Source organism: Capricornis sumatraensis, chromosome 8 (genome assembly GCF_032405125.1).
Source record: "Capricornis sumatraensis isolate serow.1 chromosome 8, serow.2, whole genome shotgun sequence".
Lineage (NCBI taxonomy): Eukaryota > Metazoa > Chordata > Mammalia > Artiodactyla > Bovidae > Capricornis > Capricornis sumatraensis.
Window position 1 is genome coordinate 90,941,288 of NC_091076.1, and position 24,329 is coordinate 90,965,616.

The 24,329-nt window shown below is 49.6% G+C and overlaps 1 protein-coding gene across 1 annotated transcript; it reads right to left on the bottom strand.

Moving 5' to 3' along the window:
• Window positions 1-8,013: 8,013 nt before the first annotated feature.
• CCR7 (C-C motif chemokine receptor 7) lies at window positions 8,014-13,006 on the bottom strand. The gene is made up of 2 exons (XM_068977108.1): window positions 12,953-13,006; window positions 8,014-9,880 (listed from the first exon to the last, which is right to left on the bottom strand). Exons 1-2 carry the CDS (start codon window positions 12,992-12,994, stop codon window positions 8,801-8,803), a joined length of 1,122 nt encoding a protein of 373 aa, XP_068833209.1. The 5' UTR covers window positions 12,995-13,006; the 3' UTR covers window positions 8,014-8,800.
• Between the last annotated feature and the right edge of the window lie 11,323 nt (window positions 13,007-24,329).

Genomic DNA, 24,329 nt, shown 5'->3' on the forward strand with positions numbered 1-24,329 from the left:
GACTCCCCTTAGAGCTGATTTTTTTCCTGGTGAACTCCTTGGTGTGTGGCACCACCTAACAGATGATTGGGATCTCAGGGCAGAGAGCCTGGAGCAGCTTTACATAAGGGAGGTCAGGCTGGGGGCAGAAAGTAGAAGAGGAAGAAAAAGTCCTAGGTCTTGGGGTCCTCCTGGCTTGTCGGGGGAAAGGGGCAGTGGGATCATAAGGAACATGGGGATGCTGATGGCCCCTGAAAGGATGCTGGGCTAGGTCCACAGCGGCATCTGGCTGGGAAGGAAGGAGTTTCTGAGCCCAGGATCGGATGGCAAGCCCTGACAAGGAGATGAGATGTCCAGTGCTGGGGAGAATCCAGGAGGTGACAGCACAGTAGTGATGCCTACCTGACCACCCTGCAACGAGACTGGGGCTGGGGCTGAAAAGTGCTTTGCCCAAGGACTGGTGGCTAGTGAGAAGCAGAGGTGGGGGAGCTTAGAACTGCCTCTCTTCTGGAGTGAGGTGAGGTGTGCTGTACTTTGGGGAAGGTCAGAGTCATTGTTCTTACTTTCTGAGTCCAAGACCTCCTTCTTCTTTTTTTTAAAAATTATTTATTTGGCTGTTCCAAGTCTTAGTTGCAACGTTCAGGATCTTTAGTTATGGCCTGGGTCCCCTGCATTGGAAGCACAGAGTCTTAGCCACTGGAAGTCTTAGCCACCAGGGAAGTCCCTCCAAGACTGTCTAAACTCTGATGGGACCACTGATCAGGCTCCCTGCCTGGAGACTTCCCTCCTGCCCTGCTGTCCTCTCTCCCTCTCCATGCATGCCCTGCCCCCTCCGCATTTGATTCCTTTACTTTCTTCTTTTTTTCTGACCCCTCCACTTTCCACGCTCATCCTTTCTTTTGGTCCCAGCTCCTGGTCCCAGGCCAATGAGAGAAGCTGGCTATAGCTGCTGGGGATGTTGGGGACAGAGTAAACAAACTTGTTTCTTCACCCCACCCCCAGACCCGTTCCCTAGTGCTTTTCTCTGCTGCCCCCAATGTTAAAAGTTGATCAAGCTGTGCCAATGGGCTGCAGGTCTCTGAGCATCAGCTGTGAGTGTCCATGGCCCTCTGGGTTGTGTGTGTGCGCTACAGTGAGTGTGCACGAGGGATGACTGTTGTTTGATGTGAGGCGGGGTGTTTATGTATCTGTACTTGTGTGTGTGTGTGTACAGTGTATATATTGTCTGATATAACTGCTTTGTGCTTCTTAGCATTTGGTGAATGCACTTACTTAAGGATGCATACCCAAAGAACCAGCTATAGAGCTTGCAGGGCCCTGTCCAAAATGAAAATGCTGGGCCTCTTGTTCAAAAATTATGAAGAATTTCAAGACACAGACAGTTGAGCATTTAATCAGGTGTGGGCCCTTCTGAGTACAGGCTCTGTGTGATTGCATGGGTCTCAGACCCGTGAAGCTGGTCGTGTATATGAGCAAATGTGCTGCTTGTGTGTGTGTGTGTGTGTGTTGGTGCGGGGGGAGGTGTGCTGGGCATGAAATCTGAGCTCTTTCCTCGCCACTCCCCTGGGGCCAGGCCCCTCCGCAGCTGCTAGGGTCTATCAAAGGAAAGGTGTGTGTTTTATTTTTGGCGCCTTGGCGGCCTGCGCCCACAGAGCCCCGGGAGGCTTTTGTTTTATTGCCTTTGTTGGATGAGTGACAAGCACTTCCCTCCACCTGCTGCCTCGGTGGCCCCACCAGAAACCACAGCTGGAGGTGTGGCAGCTTCCTCAGCCCCTCACCCGCTCACTCTGCGCCTCTTCAGGCATCAGTGTGCGCAGAGCTCTGCTGGCTGACCCCACCCATTTAGTCCGGCTCCCTCACCTCACAGCCCTGTGTTGCCTGGTGAGCCCGTGGGAGAGCCAGGACACCCCTACCTTTTAGGCGCACAGCCCCGCAGGGTGAGCCTGTGGAAGAAGCCTGTGTGGAAATCAGGGCCTGGAGGAGAGAAGGGGGGACAAAGCGCGAAGGGAGCAACAGAGCCTGGCTGCCGCCCAGCTGTGGGGCTACATCCCCCTGGGCAGGTGGGGCTGTGTAATCATCGCTTGATTCTCCCTCCTCCCAAGTCAGGGCTCTGCATCCAATGGGTTATGAGAAATGTTGACTGTACTGAACACAATGGCTGGCAAGAAGTAGGGGCTTTGTATGTATTTGACAATGAATAAACAGTTATTTAGTTGGCTCATGGGGTGGAGTGGCAGAAGCGTGAGCTTGAGAAGCCAGCTAGAACTGGTTGAAATCACTTAGTAGCTTTATCAAATGGTAGCTGTGTGATTTTGACAAATCTCCTTAACTTCCCTGAGCCTCAGTTTCCTCTTCTGTAAAATGGGATTCAAGTAGAGTTGTGAAAATGAAATGGGATAAGATGGGAAGCTTAGTACAGTGTGTAGTGCATGATAAAATCCTAATAAAATTGTAGTTATTCTTTTTTTATGATTTTTTGATGTGGTGTTAATCACTCTGTTGTGTTTGACTCTTTGCGACCCAATGGACGTAGCCCACCAGGCTCCTCTGTCCTTGGAATTCTCCAGGCAAGAAATACTGGAGCAGGTTGCCCTTCCCTTCTCCAGGGGATCTTCCTGACCCAGGGATCGAACCCAGGTCTCCCACGTTGTGGGCAGATTCTAATGTGCACCATTTAAAAAAGTCTTTACTGAATTTGTTATAATATTGCTCCTGTTTTATGCTTTGGTTTTTTGACTATGAGGCACGTGATATCTTACTTCCTTGGCCAGGGATTGAGCCCACACCCCCTGTATTGAAAGGTGAAGTCTTAACCACAGGACCATCAGGGAAGTCCCAAGCTATAGTTATTTTTGCTGGCTGTGTTATCTCAGGTAAGTTACACAAGTTCTCTAAGCTTAGGTTTCCTCCCCCGTTGTCATAAGAATTCAGCAGGAGATGGAATGCAGAGCACAGTCCTGGAGCACCATAGCCACTCAGCACCCTGAGCCGTGAGCAACCAGGTTAGGGCCCCTCCCCTTCTTCGAGGCTGCTTCCACCCTGAGGCTCCATGTTTCCTGAAGTCCCTTTCTTGACCCTCCCCTCCTCCAACCACTGTCTCTCAGCTCTGAGTCCTCCAGAAATGAAAGCTCACAAGTTCTGAATAGTCCATGTCCAAGTTTGGGGGTAAGGGGGCTTGGGCAGGAGTTGGGTAGGGAGGCTGGGGTAGAGGAGGTATACAGTTCTTGGACCGAAATCCAAGTTCTGCCTTTGACGGGATTGGAGGATGCCAGATGGGTCTGGGCCTGCCTCTTGTATGGAGGGGCCGTGCAGAGGGTTGGGTCTGTGAACAGCTCAGGCCTTGTCCTTCTCTCTGCTCCCCTTTTTCTGAACTATTGGGTCCAGAGGTTGCCAGCAGCAGCAGCAGTGCCCTCAGCAGATGAGCATCCCTGACAGAGGTGAGCAGAGCAGGTGTGTGGTGGAACGGGGGGGTTCATGCAGGCAAGCTTGGGGGGGTCAGCTGTCAGGGAGGGCGGGCAGGAGGAAGCCCTGGTGCCTCTGTGGGTGACTCCTGGCGCCTGGCTTGATCACATGCCTTTGGCCACGTCCACCCCTCCCCAGCCTGCGAAGAACGCACCCCTCAGCCATTGCATGTGATCATGTTTCTGCTCAGCTCTGAGTGCAGTTTGCATAAACCATACAAGATAAATGTGCACGAGTTCCCAGGCCCCTTTGTAAACATTGGGAAAGAGTTTGGGGGCGTTTCATCTGCGACATCTGTTGAACTTCACAATGTCAGATATTTACTTAGAGCAATGATCATCTCTTGTGTCCTAAGCGAGTTCTGACCCAGCCTCGGAGGACGCCGGGACCAGGCGTGTTTCCTCCCCTGCCCTCTGGCTCCCTTGCAGTCTGACCTTGGGACCTACTGCCACGAGAGGGAACTAAACGAACCCTCAGTACCAGACAAAACCTGCCCCCGCCCTGTCCTGCAGGGAGATGTTTATTTCCCCAGAGATGAGAATCCAGAGGCACGCTGTGTAGTGGTCACTGTGACGCACTTGAACAGCCCAGCAAGTGAATGCCCTGAGGCCGATGAACAATAGGCAAACATAAGGGTTTCTCCACCTTCAAAGTGGAGAATGTGGGAGGCAGAGAACTGACAGCCACTGGGAAGTCTGAATCGAGCCACACACACATGCCCGCACACAGAGGAGCCCGAGGGAGAAGGAGCTCAGTTTGATTCACGCCTTAGTAGAGCTGCACTGGCTGCTGAGCGAGGGCTGTGAATCTTCTCTGCCGCAGGCCCCTTGTCTGGATCTCTTTCTGGGCCTCAGACAAGATAAATGACAAATGACAGGGAGGCTGGTGTTTGTGTGTGGTTTGTGTGTCTGTCTGTGTGATTTGTGTGTCTCTGTGTGTGTGGTTTGTGTGTCCGTGTGTGTGTGTGTGTGTGTGTGGTTTGTGTGTCTGTGTGTGTGGTTTGTGTGGGATGTGTGTGTGTGTGTGTGTGTGTGACAAGGCTTCTACTTCCTGCAGGGCCTCTTTCCTGGGGTGGGGGCTAGGAGGGCTGACAGGGTTGTTCTTTTGAGTTAAGGAAGAGATCCCCCTTCTTCTTCCTTGGGGGGTTTTCCTATGGGCTTAGACCAGGGAAACTGGGCCATTTGTAACCCATTTCTAGCAAAGAAAGCCATGGGCCCATCTGTCTATAGGGCTAACATAGCCCCTTCTTCCCAACCTGAGACTGGGAGGCTCAGGGAAATGCATGCGTGCTGTGTGTGCTTGTGTGAGTGTAGTGGGGGTAGCTTTCTACCCACTGAGAACACTCTCCAAATCTAGCTCCCAGCTATGTCATCCTTAGAACTCACCCCTCCCCACCCTCCCCCTTGCCTTCTGCTCACCTCTCAGAATTGCTCCCCGCTCCCCATGTCATTTGCCTTAACCCCCCACTCTCAGAGGCCAGTTTCTTCTTCCTCGAACTGTTCACCCTCAACACAGAAATGCAGCTGAGAACCTAACATCCAGAGCGGATTCTTTCTTAAAAAAATCAGTTGCCCGATTTCCTTTGGAACCACTGCCGTATTTCTTTTGCCCTTCATTCTCCCCAGCCTAACGGCCAGGATGGAAACTATTGAAGACGGAGAGGAGAGGTTCTTCTTAGGGACCTGCCACAGGACAAGAGGGACAGAGCCTGCCTAAGAAGTGCTGGACAGTCTTGGATGGGGCTGGTGTGTGTGAGGGGGGATGTGTGCAAGCCAGTGTGGTGGACTGGGGGAAGAGCTCTGGATGGGAGCTCGAGAACCATCAAGTTCTACCATTGCCTAGAGCTCATGGGAGACCTCAGGAGGGTCATTTCCCTCTCTGAGCCTCAGTTGGCTCACCCATACAATGGGTGAGAAGCAGAGACTAATTTCAAAGTTGTCTTCCAGCTTGATTTATAAATTATAGGGGGATGGAAATGTATTTGATTTCCTTGTGGTTAGCAACTTTTTAAAATCTACCATTTACTGAACATTTTAATGACTACCAACAATCCTTTTTAAGGATTTCCAAGCATTTTACATATAGGAATTCATTTACTGCTCAGAACCATCCTAAGAGGTAGGTTCTTTGGTCATCCACATTATGTGCATGCTAAGGCACGTCAATTGTGTCCTACTCTGTGCGACCCTATGGACTGTAGCCCACCAGGCTTCTCTGTCCATGGGATTCTCCAGGCAAGGATACTAGCGTGGGTTGCTGTGCCCTCCTCTAGAGGATCTTCCCAACCCAGGGATCGAACTTGCGTCTCTTATGTCTCCAACATTGGCAGGTAGATTCTTAACCACTAGCGCCACCTGGGAAGCCCCATCCCCATTACACAGATTAGAAGACCGAGGCACAGAGAGACTAAGAAACCAGCCCAAGTAGTGCAGCTGAGATTCAAACCAGGAGGTCTGGCTGCAGAGTCCGAGTTCCAGGCATTCCAGGCATTGTGCTATATGTTTGCCAAATCCTCTCCATTTTGCTGTTGAGAAATCTGAGACTCAGAGCAGTTGAGCAACAGCTGAAGGTCACACAGCTGGGAAGCAGCAGAGATGAGAGTCCAAGTTGGCCAGGCTCCAGCATCTCCCACTCTCCCTCACCCACCTCCCGCAGTCCTGCCAGATCCTTAAGTCCCCAAAGCAAGTTTACCTACTTCCCCATGTTGCAGTGTCTCTTTAGGCAAATCAGTCCCTCCCTCGGACCTCAATTTTCCCAACTAGAGAATGATTAGAGGTTGGGCCAGCTGATCTTTGAGGTTCCTTGCAGCTCCATGAATCCATGGTTCAAGAGATGTGCAGCTTCAGGCTAAAAAGTCAGATTTACAGCCTGGGGTTGTAGCTGAGAAGGAAGAGGGGGCAAGGCACTGGTGATGGAAATAAGGGGAGTTTCGGAGGAGTCGTGGGGCTGTGAACCGTGAGGCAGATGAGAGAGAGAAAGAGAGAGGCCCTGGGTGTTCCCAGTGAGTCCCTTCCTTCATCCTAGGCCCCCGTCCCACCTCAGGGTAGAGAGCGTTGTGCAAGCGAGCAGCGACCAGGCCAGCAGTGAGCCGAGGTCAGTGCTTCTGAGACACAGCACTGTGGGGAATGGACACTGCTGGGGGTTTTGCAAATACTTGGAGGTATTTTAGAAAACCGTATGTGAAGCCGAGGTGGCGTGTTTGTGTGGTTGGCCTGCCTTCCTGCTCATGACGGTGCTGTTGCGTTCCTCCCCTTCAGGAAGGGAGGATATTCTCCCACGTGTAAGTTCACTAGGATGCACACACCAGCGTTCCCACCCTTAGGTCCCGGCATGCTCCCCTCAAGGCCCGCAGCTGTGCTGGGGTCACCCCTCCCACCATGGCAGCTGCGCTGATTAATATTAATGTGGCTGCTGGTGCCACGGCTCCACGTGCCAGCCTCATCCTTCTCAGGGTGCCGGTCCCGGCTCGAGTCCAGTGCAGCCGGTGGAGGAGGGTACCGCAATGTGCTTATGAGATGAGAGAATGGGTTTCATTTCCAGGCAGGCTCTTTTCCCAATGAGGCTCTTTTCACTTTGGAAAATTATGGAGTCACCTTTTCATGAGTGTCTCAGCTCCCTCCCACCTCCAGACCCTGAGCTATTACAGCACCAGGTCCTTCAGACACCTCCTCATACATCACTGGCTGGACTAACCTCTCTGGCTTGGAGAAGCCGGGGACTGGGCAGGCATCAGAACACCCAGTGACATGGATCCTGGGCCTGTGATGGGGACAGTGGCTGTTCCTTGATCCCTTCCCCTCCACGATGGGTGTCCACACAATGGAAGGCCATTGTTGCAATAGTGGCCAGGAAGGGTCAAGGGCAGATCTGACTCCCAAGCACCCAGTACAGGATGTATTACCTGGGTCCCCTCTCAAGCCCCCTGGATCCAGGATGCTGCGGCAGATGGGTGTTGGGGGAGGTCCTCCCTCTAAACACCATTTGGGAGCCTGGGGAGACTGACTAAGGGACAGGGGCTCCAGTTCCAGACTGAGCTGGGATAGATGAGCAGGACAGTGTGAAAGTGACTGAAGGGTCAGGGAGGGTTTCCAGCCACAGACGTTACAGGGACAACTTGGCTCTTTGCAGAGCTCGGCTCAGACTGTGTGTCTAGATCACTGCTGACTGCACAGGCTTGGGTCCCGTGAGCTCTGGAAAGGTGTTTGCAAGCTGGACACCCTGTCCTTCTGCCCCTCCTACCTCGTTCAGCCACTCAGGGCCTGTGTCGTTGGAAGGGCTCAGACCTTGTGGCTCTGAGCATCTCTGAACAATGCAGCCTGGGGGAGAAAAGGGCTGTGGGGGTGGTCAGGTGGGGTGTGGGGTTTGCAAAACAAGAACACACTCATTTGCCATTTACTGAAAAAAACTTTTCCCCCTTTCTTTTAAAGTTGTTGTTTCCTCCAGGGAAAACTTTTATTTGTAATGAATAAAATGTGTTCTCTTAATGAACTGAAAGCAGAACAGGATGAGAGATGTTTTCTCCCTGTGGCAGAGAATAAAACAGCAGCTCATTGGCTGGCGGCAGGCAGCCACCCCCGGCCCTTAACCTTTCTCCTTGCCTGCGCCTCCCTTCGGAGCTGAGCTGAGACCTGAGATGGGCCGGCCATACTTCACATCTGCCCCAGAATCGTGGCTGGGAACAGGGCTTAGGCAGGGACTGGCCTGGGGGAAGCACCACACCCCTTCAGCGTGGAGAGCCTGAGGAGAGGTGGCAGACGAGGGCTCAGCATGCTTTTAGGAGGCTTGGAGGCTGCCGATTCTTGCTGGCTCAGATGGCAGAGGAAAAAGAGAGATGGAGGCAGGGATTCAGAGAGTTAGTTTGACCCACTGGCATCCCTGTTCCCCTGCTCAGGTGAGAAATCTCCCCATGGTCTCTGGTCTTGGGGACAAAGCCCAGCTTTCTGGAAGACCTTGCCTTGAGTCTTGGGGAGGACTTCTTTTGAGAAGAACATTGATCTGGAATACTCGCTGGGCCCCTTCCACCACCTAGATCTCACCAACACCTGCTCCCCTTCACTTTGCGAGGTGTGAGCTGTTTCTTGACTTTCACCTCTGGTTTTGGGGTTTAGAGGATAATGGTCTTGGTTTTGGAGTGTTGCAGGATCTGGGGTAGCTTATCAACCACGTCTCTTTGCAGCCTTGGTTGAGGTAGCTAGCGAGGGTTGGTGTTCTTCTCTCTTCTGCAGCTCAGGTTTTTACCACGAGATAAACCTTAATGGCCACACCGGCCTTTCCCTCAGCAGCTGCTGGATCTTCTGCTCCGTGTCCCCGATCTGAGGGGCCCTGGGAGAGGTCCCTCTAGTCCCAGCGGAGGTGCCTCCTACGGGGAGAAGGTGGTGGTGGTCTCAGCCTCCACGCTCATGGAGGACCGCCGGGTGTGCCGGCAGGAAGACCACTGCCGGAGCCGCTCCTGGCTGAGGCAGCCCAGGTCCTTGAAGAGCTTGAAGAGGTCGCTGCGGAACTTGACGCCGATGAAGGCGTACAAGAAAGGGTTGACGCAGCAGCGGACACAGGCCAGGCTGTAGGTGACATCGTAGGCGATGTTGAGTTGCTTGCTGAGCTCGCAGCTGGTGCCGCTGGTGATGTTGAAGTTGGCCACTGTCTGGGCCAGAACCACCCCGTTGTAGGGCAGCTGGAAGGCTACGAAGACCACAACCACGGCGATGATCACCTTGATGGCCTTGTTGCGCTCGAAGTTGCGTGCCTGGAGCAGGGTGCGGATGATGACAAGGTAGCAGAAGCTCATGGCCACCAGGGGGATCAGGAAGCCTACCACCATCTGGGCCACCTGGATGGTGATCAAGGCCTCCACGTGCTCGGTGACGAGGGAGCACCGCAGTGCCTGCTCACTGCTGCTCTTCTGGATCCCGCTGTACATCAGCTCTGGGGTGGAGAGCACCATGGCCAGCATCCAGATGCCCAGGCAGGAGAGCTTGCTGATGAGAAGGACGCGGGCACGGTGGCGGTGGGCCGAGACGGCCTGGACGATGGCGACGTAGCGGTCAATGCTGATGCATAGCAGCAGGAGCATGCCGCTGAAGAAGCTTATCTTGTAGATGCCAAAGATGAGCTTGCAAACGTGGACCCCAAAGATCCAGGACTTGGCTGCGCTGTATGCCCAGAAGGGGAGAGTCAGAAGGAAGAGAATGTCCGCCAGGGCTAGGTTGAGCAGGTACGTATCAGTCATGGTCTTGAGCCTCTTGAAATAGACATAGGTCAGCATGACCAGCCCGTTGCCCAGAAGGCCCACGAAGCAAATGATGGAGTACATGATCGGGAGGAACCAGGCTTTAAAGTTCCGCACGTCCTTCTTGAAGCACACGGACTCGTACAGCGTGTAGTCCACCGTCGTGTTGTCTCCGATGTAATCGTCCGTGACCTCATCTTGGCAGAGGCACACCTGCAGGGAAGGAACACACTCCAGCTTAGCTGAGTGGGTTGAAATCTCACTGCCCTGGGACTGTCTGGAGCAGTGGTTTCAAACTGTGATCAGTATCATCTGCGAATTCTTAGACACCCTTCTGAGACCCACTGAACCCAAATGTCAGGAGCTGGGGCCCAGGAATCTGTTTTTCTAAACTTTCTAGGTGATTCTTCAATGTGAAATTGGTGGTTTCTCAAATTTTAACATGCTCTTGAACTTGAGGATTTGGTTCATATGAAGTAGTAGGATGGGGTGAAGCCTGGGATTCTGCATTTCTAGTAAGTAGGAAGTCTTCTGAGAGACTTGATCTTACAGGTGTTAACGGCAGACTGGAAATGGTCTAGGCTTGGGGGTCAAAAGAGCCTTGGCCTGGTTAAGTGTACTTCATCTCTCCAAGCCTCAGTTTTCTCATTCGGGAAATGGAGATGAATACTATCTCCTTCCCATGGTTGTTTGTGAGGTTCCTAACTTGGATTCTGGCATCCTTTTGTCTTCATGGAACTTTGATTTTGCCTGCTGGAAACTCCAGAAAAATGGGATGGTAGGTCTTTGAGTCTCCTTGGGAATCTGGTAGAAAGAACTTTGCAAGGGAGGAGGCCTACAAACATACCCCAGCTTTGGAGGGAAAACCCACTTGGGCTAAGGTTGAGGAGGGCCCAGAGTGAGAAGGTGGTGGTGGTTATAGTCGCTAAATTGGGTCCAACTCTTTGCGACCCCATGGACTGTGGCCCACCAGGCTCCTCTGTCCATGGAATTTCCCAGGCAAGAATAGTGGAGTGGGTTGCCATTTCCTTCTCCAGGGGATCTTCCTAACTCAGGGATAGAAACTGTGTCTCCAGCATTGCAAGTGGATTCTTTACCCCTGAGCCACCAGGGAAGTGGAGTGAGAAGAGAGGAAGGCAAAACTCTGTTAAGAGGCCACAACGCCCTGGGTTGGGGCAAGATGCTGTGATCATGGGTGGTGAGTGACTGGAAGGCTTATGGATCCCTGGGGCCCCAGGCACAGAGACCAGCAGGCAGCAGGAGCTCAGGCGATGCAGGCCCAGGTGGATGGCGGGGCCGCAGCCTCAGCTGTGAGTCCTCTTGGGCACAGGAAGGAAGCGCAGCCATATCTTCCCTCCATCTTCCCACCCTCTCCCCCTCTCCCCGCACCTTACTCCCCTCTCTCTTCCTCGCTGTCTCTTTTGGCAAATTCCAAACAGTAGGGCTCACATGTTCAGGGTTTTTTTTTAGGCTATCTGCAGGGCAGGGTGAAGGTTCAGGCAGACGGCTGTGATTTGATCAATGAAGGAGACACATGGGGTAGCTGAGCTGTGTGGGGCGGGGAGCTGGGCTGGCAACTGTCTCAGCAAACTCCTGGTCCGTCCTCTGGGAATGGGGCCCTGGGCAGCCCTGTATGATGGATTTACACCATTGGGAAACTGGAGGGACTGTAGAGGTGATGAAAGGAGGCTCTTGGAGAAACAATGGGACTGGTTCAAGGTTACTCAGCCAGAACGGGAACCCAGTCTCCTGATTTGCCTGTATTATCCTGGCTCTTGCTCACTTCCAAATTCTGGATTCATCACTGTTCTGTGTGGGGACAGGGTGAGGACCAAATCATATCCTGGAGCCTTTTTTGGGCCATTGCTATCTTGAGAAGAGATGTCAGTGGCAACCCTTTCCTCTTTTCTGGGTACGACTGCAGCCTGGGAGGCCTGCCAAAGGCTGGCTGTCCTTGGCTGCCCAGGGTAACAACACCCAAGACCTCAGATCTGGACATAAGGGGGTTCTGGGCTTTGGTGGGCAATACACCCAGCCTCTAAGACGTGTGCTTCCCACTGCCCCGTTCTGCCTCCTTTTTCTCTTCTTCGTACCTGCCCCACCCCTCACCAGGGGCCACCAGGCTTGATGTCTCTGTAGCCCACAGCCCCACCACATCCTGCCCCATCTGAGCCACCCCCATCTCCCCAGGTAAAGAGGGAGATGAGCCCAGCTGTCCCTCATCCCCTCCCCAACCTTCCAGCCTCCACTGTTAGCATTCCAGCCCTCTGGAGCCCTGGGAAGAGGGGAGACGGTGGGGAGGGAGGGCTGATGGGGAAGGGGGCCAGGCTGTAGGCTACAACCCAAGCTCCAGGAGGTCTCTGGGATGGGTTTTTGGGAACAGTGCCCAGCTTGGGGCCTGCCTCTGGCCAGAGCTCCTGGAAAACTGCCTCTCTGGCCTCCAGACCTGGGGAAGAGCCAAATTCTGAAGCACTGCCTCTCCAGCTCTGGCCTCAGCCGCCTCCTCTGGCTCCAAGAGAGCTCCCAACCCCAGCAAAGTCGGGGGAAGAGTGGATTTCTAACTCTGACACTTGGTGGGTGTGGATTTTCTGTTTCCACATCTGGGATTGAGAAGCTGAGACCTGTAAGCTGGTGGCCTTTGCTCCAGAGTTTTGGGCCCCCCTGAAGGATGGGTTCCATCCGCCCTCTGTCACTCCAGGGTCCCCATCCTCCCCTCCCCTTCCCCCAGTGAGGCTCAGATCAGTCTATTTCAGAAAACGGAACTGGGGCTTCGAAGGGAGCATTTAGCTGGAGATCTTGGGAGGAAGACATGTTTGGGGTGATAGGATAGTAAGCTGCCCACAGGTTCTTTTCTCATCTTACATATGAAGATTTACACTCATGGGTGTGGGCACATATGTTCCAGACCCAGTAACCTCACAGCCTTTGCTGTTTTGCAAAGCAAAGAACTCTCTCCAGGAGCTCAGGAGTCTACTTTTCTGTCTCCTGGGTGGGGATATTGGAAGTGAAGTGGGGAAGGCAGGGTAACCTGCTTTCCCAAAAGTTTTAATTGAAATGGAGTAAAGGAATTCAGAGAACACCTGTGGCTTTCTAGGGTTACTCAGAAGATGGAGAGGGTGGCCATCAGCTTAAAGAAGACCAAATTTGTGCCTGGGTCTATTTCTTTCCAGTAAATGCCCAGTGACTCCACCAGAACCACAGGGCCTGGGTTTGAGAAGGGCTAGGCTTGCTGAGGGGCATTTGGGAGAGGGAATGGGGCTTTCCTTGGCAGGCAGGACACCTCACCTGGAAAATGACGAGGAGGGCCACCACCAACACGTCCTTCATTGGCTTCCCTGAAGAGACAAGGTAGGAAAGTTATTGCTCAGCAGGACTGGCTCTTTGTTATGAAAAAACCCCCACAGAGCCAGGGAGAACGTGGGGAACTTTCATCACAGGCTCTGGACACAGCATTTGAGAGCATGAGAACCAGATTGTGCCTTGGAGCACCTGGCCAGCGGCCCAAGCTCACTGCCTTCACCTCTTCTTCCTCCTCAACTCCAGAAAGGGTTCTGGAAAGGAGGGGGATCAGAATGCAGGGCAGGCGCTCCCTCTCCTCTTGGCTCTTCAGGGTCTCTTCTGGAACTGGAAAGTCCATCCTGGCCCAGATTATCCCTCAAGGCTGAGCTTCAGCTGACCTTGACTCCTCGTCTGGACGATCCCCTCCTATTCCATGCTATGCAGGAAGCAAGACCCTGAGGTGGTGGAGGTGGTGTGTGTGTGTCCCGCCCTGCTCTGGTGCCAGGAGGCAATGGGGAGCATTTTTCCTGCACCCAGTGGGTGGGCAGCCACCTATGAAGCCCTGACTGTTTCCTGGTGGAGGCTGGCTGAGGAGGTAGACTACTTTCACAGGGCTGCATGAAGGAGCATTCCTTACTGCCTCTCAGTGGCAAATAGTAAAGTTCTTCTGGGACCCATGAGGCTCCCCCAAACACCCCTCATCCGGCTGTCATCCATCCAGCACTCATTGGTGGTCCACCTGTCCCATGCCCCTAGCCTGCCTCTGGGCCAGGGACATCGTCCCTTTTACCTAGTTCAGGCCCATAAATGAGGAGGTGCCCAGAGACTGTGTGCTGCTGAATGAGTGAATGAATGAATGACTTGTTTGCCCTTCTCCCAAGCTGCCCTGTGGGGACCTTGCCATGTGGCTGTGTGACAAGAATGAGGCCATTCCCCAAGGTCACTTGACTAGCACGGATATGTTTTCTTTAACTTGCTTCTAATCTAGGGCCTTGGTGAAAGAGAAAATTGGTGGGAAGGAGTCAGAGGCTGGGTACTTTCTGGAAGCCAGGAGGCCCTCCTTAGTTCTGAACAGCAGGTTGAGAACCCAGGTTCTCCCAAGGCCTGATGTGAGCCCTGGAAGCTCAGTTCTGCTTGGTGGCTGAGTTGAGAGCTGGACTTGGAATTTATTTCTTCCAGGGGGTCAAACAGGGGAGACCAAGCGAGTCGACAGGGTGATTTACACAGAAGTCTTATTTCACTTAAAGTCTGAGAGCTGTGCCCTATTCATCTCTGTAAAACCCCTTCCTATAATTGGACCAGCCCATGGGAGACAGTAACTGTGATGCTAGGAATGAATACAAGGCAGGACTTACTGACCCATCGCACCTCTAGTCTCAGGAGGGTCAACAGACCAATGCTTGGGACCCTGCTTCTAGCACCTTCTGGAGGCTCAGGGCTCCCTTCAAGCAAGCAAGGAATCTTGCTTCCCAAGATGCCTCAGCACAGGGCCAGAGGGTCCGTGTGCTTGGCCACAGCACCACCTGCTGGAAATGTTATGACATGACATCCAAGTTGCCATTACCCAGGTAATTTGCCTAAGACAGAAATTCTGGGGTTGGGGTGTCTTGCAGGAAGGAGGAAGGGCATGGAGCCACATAAATAACCAGGCATTTCTCCCGTTATACTGCACATTACTGCTAGGCACATCTTCCTCAGTCATAGCTCTGATGCCAACCCCCATTGTGCCCTCCTGCTAAATCCTTAGGCTCTCTCTACCAGTCCTAAGGATGGCAGCCTGATGCTGAGCGTGGCTGTCCAGCCCTCCACTGTCTACTTGGACCTGCCTTCCTAGCTTCATCTTCTGTTTCTTGGGGCAGGAGTTGTCGTCCCCAGCTTGCCCCTGAGTATTTGCAGTCTTGGGTGGGAATGGATTTTTGTGCAACATCAAGGCTCCCCTCTCTCATCCCCCTTCCTTGATGAATTATCCCGAGAGCCCTTGATCTCGAGTCCACATCTCTACCCTTAAGCACACTCTCCTGCGGTCCAACGAGCTGCCCAACCTCCACTGACTCATCTTGATGTGAAGCGCTCGAGGTTTCTTTAAACGTACCAGTCTTTCGGTTACTCTAGAGAAAGCCTGCTCTGACTGTCAGTGAGAACTGAGAAACCTCAAGGTTTTGATGTCACAACGGGTGAAACACGAGGGGCAAGAGTTGTGTTTCTATTTCACTCCATCAACCTCCTTTCCTGGGCCTTCTCTCAGTCCTTTTGCCACTGGCTGGGGAGTGCTCAGGAGGGGCGCTAGAGGTTGTGGGTAGGTGAGGTCTCCTTCCAGGTGTGTTGGAGAAGGTCGTTGAGCAGGGACCTTCTAGGACCAGCATAGGCTGTTTTTCAAGAAAGGTGACCAAACAGGAACTTGGGGAAACTCTGGTGTGAAGCAGAGGGGGCCTGGTCAACGGCCTTGACTCAGATGATTGTAGTCTGTTACCAAGTCATAAAGCAACTGGCCTTGGGCAGCCACCGGGGTGGGGCCAGAGAAGTTGGGAATCTCAGGGGCTGAGGAGCGGTTGAGTGATGCATTGGGTATTTTCTGAGTTCTTGAGTTTCTAGTAATGATCACAACGAAAAGGAAATTCCCTAGAACTCCAACCTTAGCTCCCAGTGAGAGAAACTAGAGATTAGTAACTTTCCCAAAGTCACGCAGCCGGCTGGTAGTGTAGCTGGGCTTTGAATCCATTTAATTTCAGAAACCACACTCCCAATTCCTCTTCCGTGCTGCCTCTCAGACTTTATGTTCCTTTCTCTCCTAATATCCTGTGAGTTACCCCTTGTGAGTCTCATTCTATATTTCAGAAAACAGAGGCTCAGAGAGGTTAATCCACTTGTTTGGGTCACACAGCTGCAAAGAGATGGTCTGAGATTTTTGAATGGAAATCCTGCTACTTCATTTCTGTTGAGTCTGTTGTGTATTGGAGCCTCTGCGGAGCATCAGGGGAATCCACACTCTCCTCCATCTATCGGTCACTTGTTCTGTTGACTCAATCCCTGTAACATCCCAGAGCTGGCCCCACTTCTACCCTGACATAAGGCTTTGCCACCCCAGATCTCCTCTGAAACACAGACCACAATATTTAACTCATCTAACTGAAACAAAAAGAAAATCTTCACTGGTTTCTCATTGCTTTCAGTAAAAAAGCCCAAAGTTTTTCAGCAATGCCATACAGAATCTTAAAGATGGACCCTGCCTGTCTGTCCTACCTCCCTTCCTTCTCAGTACAGCCAGGTTCTATACATCCTTCTCAACTTGCCTCTTTCTTGTCTCTATTAGCTTTTATTAGAGCTGACCAGCTGGGAGCCTGTAGGCTGAGTCCACAGGATATTCTGCTTTGTAACATGGAGTTTAAAAAAAATTGGATTTGGATGCCTTTAGATGGGGCTAACCTCTGAATCACTCCACTGTCCTTCACTTACTATATCTTATGTCCATTCCCTCAGTTACATTACTGGCAATTGAGCCATTGAGATTGCTAGTCCTGCTACCTCCTAGGCCCCTTGCTTCTCCTTGTCTGCTTCGAGAACTCCTACACATCCTTCAAAACCCAGCTTAAATGCCCCATGACTCATAGTCACTGTTCGTTTCTTTAGGTTTCACAATTGCCCTCCTTTTACCCCATCAGCACTCTCTCTCCCCCTCTTGCAATGGGTCATTTTGACACACGTGTCTTTCCCTATACCAGACTGGTCCTGCCTGAATTCTTCCATCAATAGCAGTTGACTGAAAGTACCAAGCAAAGAGGAGAGATTTCCCAACAGCTCCCCCAGGCTGCAGGGTTCCCCTCTTCCCCAGTCAGGCTCCCCAAAGGCCAGAAGGGATTGGCCCTGAATCCCTTCAACTTCTCCCTCTGCCTCTATTTCTGGCTGAGCTGTGGGAAATGAGTATCTCATGGCTCATTTTTTTTCTTCTCTGCTTTGGAAAATTCTAACTGAAGTCTTAGGCCCCATTTCTTGAAGATGGACAAAGAAGGCGCCTCGGGCTGCCCATTCAAATCGTGAAAAAGGCCTGCTCAGCTCTGGGTTCTGGCGTTTCTCATTTTGTGTAACAGAAACTCTACCCCTCACCCACCTCAGGCGCCCTGCTGGGCTGACAAAGATGAAAAAAAAAAACAAACAGATCCTTTGCGGCTCATGTCATACAAATGGCCCAGAGCCCTGGAGCCTCATCTGAGCAAAATGTATCAGAGATGTCCCCTCCACCAGTGTTTGGGGCTCAGTCGGCCGTTGGGGCTCTCTCGAATTGAGTGAACAGTAACAACAGCCTTTTATTCTGGAGACATGTCCTGCGTTAAAAGGACCTCCCTCCCCCATTAATGCCTGTGAGTCTAGCACCCCAAACCTAGTCCTTGGGAGGAGGACCCTCCGTGCTGCGCTGTGGCTGCTCTCACGGGCTCATCAAGTCAGCGACGAGCATCTCTCTCTGACTCTCTGCTCAGTCGTTCCACAGCTTGAAATCGGCTGACAGCTTGCAATCGGCTATGATGGGAGAATTTACACCGTGGAAATTGGCAAGCACTACATATCAGGGAACCGGTTCTCTAGCCTTTACTGGTGCACCGCGGGGACCTGCTTGGTTTCTTTCACAGAGGTCAAACAGAGGGGCAGGATCGGGGTCTCCAGGGGACAATGTCTGCATTCTGGTACCATAGTTAGTAGGGGTGGATGTCTGGGAAGTGGGATTAGTGGGCAAGCTGCTGGGAGGAGGGGAAGTTGGAAGAGATTTTTAAAAACTAAAATCAGAGTTCTTGATGCCATTCATTCATTCCACAAACCTTTTTCTGCTCACACCTCCAAAGCCCCTGGGAATCAGAGGTGCAAGAATCAAAGCCTGCCTTCCAGGAGTTCTGGGTTGGTGGGTGCAAGAGCCACTTTAGCCCTTTGACAGCTGTTTGCTGAGTCGACCCTAGGTTCCGAGTGGGCGGGAAAAGCCGACATGAAGGCAAGAGGCTGTGGTGTGACGGGGAGGGGTGTGAGGACAGCAGAGGATGAACAGGGAACCTTCACTTTTTAAAGCCAACCCCTTGTGGCTTTGAGGCTGCTGTGGTGTTTGTTTGCTGGTGAGAACAAGCCGTCCAGGAACCTGGCCTTTGTAGCCTCAGCTCACTCTTAAGCTGAGATTTGTAAATGGGGTGTCCGGAGCTGGGTGAACCCCTAAGAACCTGCTTGGGGCTTCCCTTGGACTCCCTCTAATTAAGACCAAGGTTAGACCAGAGGATGGATTTTGGAATAATACTCACTTTTTAGGTAGAAAAAGTGAGTGAGACTGGGAGCTAAGTTGGAGGCCCTGGCTGTGACTTCAGCTGAAGGCCCCTCGTGGTCTCATTTTGTGTTGCCCATTCAACCTTTGACTGGCAAGAGGCAACAGCCTCCCCGTGGGATGTGCAGCAGAGAGAAAGTAAGCGCAGCTCGTGTTGCTAGTATAGTGTCATTTACATAATGCACTCACCTTGAATCTGCCTCTTGTCATAACCCTAAGAGAGCAGACAAGCTCAGCCTGGGCGAGAGGTGGGAATAGGTGGGCGAATGGAGGGTCCTGAACCCTCCAAGATTTCTCTGATGAAACGGGGCCCCTGGGAGCCTTCCCCATCACCCCCTGCCTAGCTAGAGTAGGTGCTGTCCAGATCTCTACCACCCCAGCCCTGGCACCTTCTGCAGAACCTACTATTCTTGGTAACAATGGTCACCCCCTTCCCTAGGTCCGAAAGAAGTACCTGGAGGAACAGGGGTGCACGTTCTCTGGGAGGAGCCACTGATTCCCACCAAAGCCACCTGGTTCCTCCGGGAGGCTCCCCCATGCCTTCCACCCCATCCTCCACCCCCATTCCACAAAGTCATTCTGGCCGTCCAAGTGACCCCGGTAACTGCTATCTCTCTCACTCGGGGGAGGCTCACTCACCCAGGTCCATGACTCTCGGCGGCTGAAACCACACAGGAAGGTTGTGCCGGGGCTCTGTCTGGGGAGGATGTGGTTCTAGCCCCTTTTAAGCTGTGAGAGGAGCCACCCTCTCCTCTGCCCCTCCCACCCCCGCTCCTCCCCCTTCTCTGGCCTCACTCAGGGTCTGGACTTAGGTGGCTTCCTGGGACCAAAGGGTGTGAGGGGTATGAGAAGGTGAAAGAGAGTGACAGCCCACTCACCAGTCATAGGATCATGAGTCATTGGGTCATTTACATTCAGAAAGCCCCCCTTGCAGACTCAGGGCCCCGCCCAAGGCAGGGGAATGAAACTATTTATTGATCTGATAAATGTTTACACCCTAGGTATCACATGCCAGGGAGATGGAGATAAGTGAAAGATCTGTCCCCATCCTTCCCTTGCCCAACTCAGTGTCACAGGGGACTACATTTCCCAAACTGCTTTGCCTTCTGGTTTTTGGGTAGGTTTGGCCAATGGGAGGCACTGACAGATGTTGGAAAGCAGAAGAGGAGGGATGTGCCAGGATCTCCTTCTTTTTTTTGAAATTTACTTTACGATATTGTGTTGGTTTCTGCCGCACATCAACATGAATCAGCCATCGGACCAGGCTGTCTCTTTTCTTCTCTTTTTTCTTTTCTTTCATTTTCTTTACTCTTTCCTCTGCTCTTCTTTTTCTTTCCTTTCCTTTTAAGTACAATGTTACTGCGATATAATTCACAAATAAATTCACCCTTTTAAAGAGTACCAGTCAAAAAAATTTTTTTTGGTATATTCACAGAGTTGTGCAATCATCACCACAATCTGTTTTGGAACATTTAAAATAGTTTCCCCCTGAAAAACCACCCCTCCTCCACCTTTACTCATTAGAAATGACTTTCGCTATCCCCTCCATCCCCACCCCCAGCCACTGGCAACAACAAATCTACTTTCATCTTTTACAGACTTGCCTATTCTAGACATTTCACATAAATAGAACTATTCTCTATGTGGCCTTTGTGTCTGGCTTCTTTCACTTAGCAAAATGATTCCAAGGTTCCCCCATGTTCTCATATATATCGATACTTTATTCCTTTTGATGTCTCAATAATATTCCATTGTATGCATATACTCCATTTGGTTTATCCATGATGAGTTGGACGTTGGGGTTGTTTCCAATTTTTGGCTATAATGAATAATGGTGCTAGGAACATTCATATACAAGTTTTTGTGTGGATATATGCTTCTTTTTCTCTAGAGAACATGCCTACGAGTGAAAATGTTGGGTAATATTGCAACTACATGTTTACCATTTCAAGGAACTGTCAAGCTTTTCCCAAAGTGGCCTCACCATTTTTCATTCTCATCAGCAATGTATGAAGGTTCTACATCCTCAACAAAACCTGTTCTCTATTTTATTGTTGATGCTAGCCATCCTAGTGGGTGTGAAGTGGTTTTGCTTTGCGTTATCCTAATGACTAATGACGGCGAGTGCCTTTTCATGTGCCTGCTGGCCATCTGTGGGCTTCCCTGGTGGCTTAGTGGTAAAGAATCCGCCTGCCGATGCAGGAGACATGGGCTCAATCCCTGGGTTGGGGAAGGGCAACCCTTCCCCTGGGGAAGGAAATGGCTACCCACTCCGGTATTCTTGCCTGAGAAATCCCATGGATAGATGAGCCTGGCAGGCTACAGTCCATGCGGTTGCAAAAGAATAAGATAAGACTTAGCGACTAGACAACAACAAGACAGCACTGACCACTTATAAATTTTACTTGGAAAAACGTCTATTTAAGTCCTTTGACCATTTTAAGGACTTCCCTGGTGGCTCAGAAGGTAAAGCGTCTGTCTACAATGCGAGAGACCTGGGTTCAGTCCCTGGGTTGGGAAGATTGCCTGGAGAAGGAAATGGCAACCCACTCTAATACTCTTGCCTTGAAAATCCCGTGGATGGAGGAGCTTGGTGCAGGCGACTGTCCATTGGGTTGTTTGCTTTTTTACTGTTGAGTTCAGGGAGTTTTTTATATAGTCTTGATACAAAAGCTTTATCAGATACATGACCTATAAATATTTTCCCCCAGCCTGTGGATTATCTTTATTTCCTTCATGGTATCCTTTGATGTACAAAACTTTAAAATTATGAATCAAATTATATTTCTTTATTCACATACTTTTTGTGTCATATCTAAGAAAACAGTGCCTAACTCAAGTCCATGAAGATTTATTCTTATCCTTCTTTCTAAAAGTTTTATCATTTTAGTTCTGACATTCATTTTGAGTTAGTTTTTGTGTATCATGCATATTCCCTTCTATTCCAAGTTTGTTGAGTTTTGTTAGATGCCTTTTCTCTGCCCACTGAGATGATAATTTTTGTCCTTTATTCTATTAAATATGGTGTATTATAGACACAGACTTTAAAATGTTAAACCAATGTGAATTCCTGGGATAACTCACTTGGTCATGGTGCATAATCTTTTTTTTCCCTTATGTATGTTGCTAGATTTTTGTTGAGAATTTTGGCATCTATATTTATAGGGGATATTAGTAAGTATTTTTATTTTCTTGCAATATATTTTTGTGGTTTTGGTACTGGGTAAGTCTAGTTGAGGATTTGTCAATTTTGCTGATCTTTTCAATGTACCAACTTTTGGTTTTATTGACCTTCTCTATTTTTCTTATTCTCTATTTCATTTAAATAAATATTTCTAGTCTTTGTTACTTTCTTCCATCTTTTTGAATCGGGTTTAGTGTGTTCTTCTTGTTCTGATTTTTTAAGGTAAAAGCTTAGGTTCTTTATTTGAGATCTTTCTTCTTTTTTCTAATACAGGCATTTACATTTAATAGGCATTGTAAATTTCTAAGTACACCTTTAGCTATATCCCATAGGTTTAAAAATCTTTAATTGGGGGTGAGGATAATTGTTTAACAATGTTATGTTGGTCTCATCCCATAGTTTTTTATATGGTGTGTTTTCATTTTTATTCATCTCAAAGTATTTTCCAGTTTCTTTCCCTGTGAATTCTTCTTTGACCCATTGATTATCTAAGAGTGTATTGTTTAATTTCTGCATATCTATAAAGTCTTCAAATTTCCTTCTGTTATTGACTGTGGTCAGAGAACATACTTTATATGATCTCGATTCTTTTAAATTTATTGAGATTTGTTTTATGTCCTAACATATGGTCTATCTGCGTTCCGTGTGCACCTGAGAAGAATGTGTATCCTGCTGTTGTTGGGTGAAGAGTTCTATAGATATCTAATAGGTGCAACTGGTACGTAATATTGTTCATGTCCTTTATTTCCTTATTGATCTACTGCCTCATTGTCGTATCCATTATTGAAAGTAGCGTATTGAAGCCTCTGACTATGATCGTTGAATTGTGTATTTCTCATATTTCTCCCTCCAATTCTGTCAATGTTTGTTTCATTTATTTTTGGTCGCTGTTGTTTTGGTGTGTGTCTGTTTACTTGTTACGTTCTCTGGATGGATGGCCCTTTTTTATCATTATAATGTATCCTTTGTCTCTGCAAACAGTTTTTGTCTTAAAATCTATTTTGACTGATATTAGTATAGCCTTCCCAATATTTTGAGGGGTAAATATTTGCATATTTTTCCATTGCTAAGATATTTCCTTTCCCTCTCTGCTTCCAGCAGCCAGTGGCATCCCCAGCCATGGCTGCATGTTTTTGAACCCAGAGTCCATCAGCCAACCCCTGTCTCTGTGGTGCCCCTATCTCTGTGGTGCCAGCACCTGATGAGTAACCTGCACCTTAGTTCCAACTCCTACCCTATTTCCTGGGCTCTGGTAGCTCTACATTTTCCTGTGTTTCTCCGGTTCTAGCCATGGTGGCAACTTCCTGCTGTTATTAATATCTGGGTGGGTTCACCATCCTCTGTTTGACTTATCAGCTCTTCTATCATCTGTGTAACTGACTCCCTATGTTAAATTCCTTTTGTCTGAAATACCTAGAGCAGGTCTTCCTTTTATTTTGCTTCTGCTCTGACTGATAGAAGATGATACCTATTCCTAAGGAGTTTAAGGCACAGGAATCCCTCCTTTCCATGGTTTTTCTTTCTGTGGTTACAATTATCTGTGGCCAACCATAGTCTGAAGATATCAAATGGAAAATTCCAGAAAAAAAAATTCCAAATTTTTAAATTGCATACTATTTTGAGTACTATGATGAAATCTTGCACTGTCCTTCTCTGTCCCACCTGGGATCCGCAACCATTGACATCATCGTTGCTTGATGATCTAGGGTCACTTGAAGCAGACAATCCTCCTTCTGATGATACCTCTACAGTAGTATAATGCTATGTTACAATGCCCATGTCGTTCACCTAATTTCATCTCATCAGGTAGGTATTTTATCATCTCACATCACTATAAGAAGGAGGGTGAGCACACTGCAATAAGATATTTTGAGAGAGAAAGAGAGAGATCACATTCACATAACTTTTGCTACAGTATATTGGTATACTTTTTCTATTTTATTGTTAGCTATTTTTGTTGCTGTCTTATCATGCCTAATTTATAAGTTAAATTTTATTATAGATATATATGTATAGAAAAAATATAGTAAGTATGATATATAGAGTTTTGTAATACTCATAGTTTCAGGTATCCATTGGGGGTCTTCAAACATATCTCCTACAGATAAGGGGGGACTACTGTGTAGAAAAAGTTAAGGCTAGATTGCATCTCTGTTGCCTACAGTTATGACTGAGGCCAAACATGACATGATGCTTTACCTAAAATGAGGGAAGGAAATCCAAGATTGAATAGGGCTGGAAGACAGGTGGACAAATAGATAGAATAGCTTTTCTTTGCCCTAAATATATGAAGAACATTCAACTGGGATGCAGTGCATTAAGCCAAGTTTTTCACCAGTTTTTGTATGATCTTGGGTAGGTTGCTTCCCCTCTCTGGGCCTCAGTTTTCTCAAGTATGAAGTGAGGATATGGACTGCCTAGGAGATACCCAAACTTTGGCATCTGAGACTCTGAAGTGCAGAACTTTCTTGTGGCATCCTATCCACTGCTTAACCAGTCTCTTTTATTCCAAATCCCCCAAATGGAGACCTGAGAAGCCCTCATGGAACTGGAACTTTCCTTCCATTCTAAAGATTCTGGCTGCTCCCATCACTGGTACTTGGGGGCTGCTTACTTTTAAAGATATAGACAATCTTTTGCACTAGGTGGGAAAGACTCTAGTGGGTTATATCTGGGTAGGGTGTTGGCAAGGAAGGGCAGAGCAACTTCAGTTTGGAACTATTCTAGAAGCTTCCTCTTGAGGTCTCTTTTCATGTGCAAGATGTTTCTAAGAAAAATTGAGCTTAGAGGCAAAAGACCTGTGTTCCAGTCTTCCTCTGCTGGAATGTTTTATGTGGCTTCAGACAAGTCAATTCCTCTCTCTGATTCTTGGATATCCACCTGAAAATAATGAGACTGGACCACAT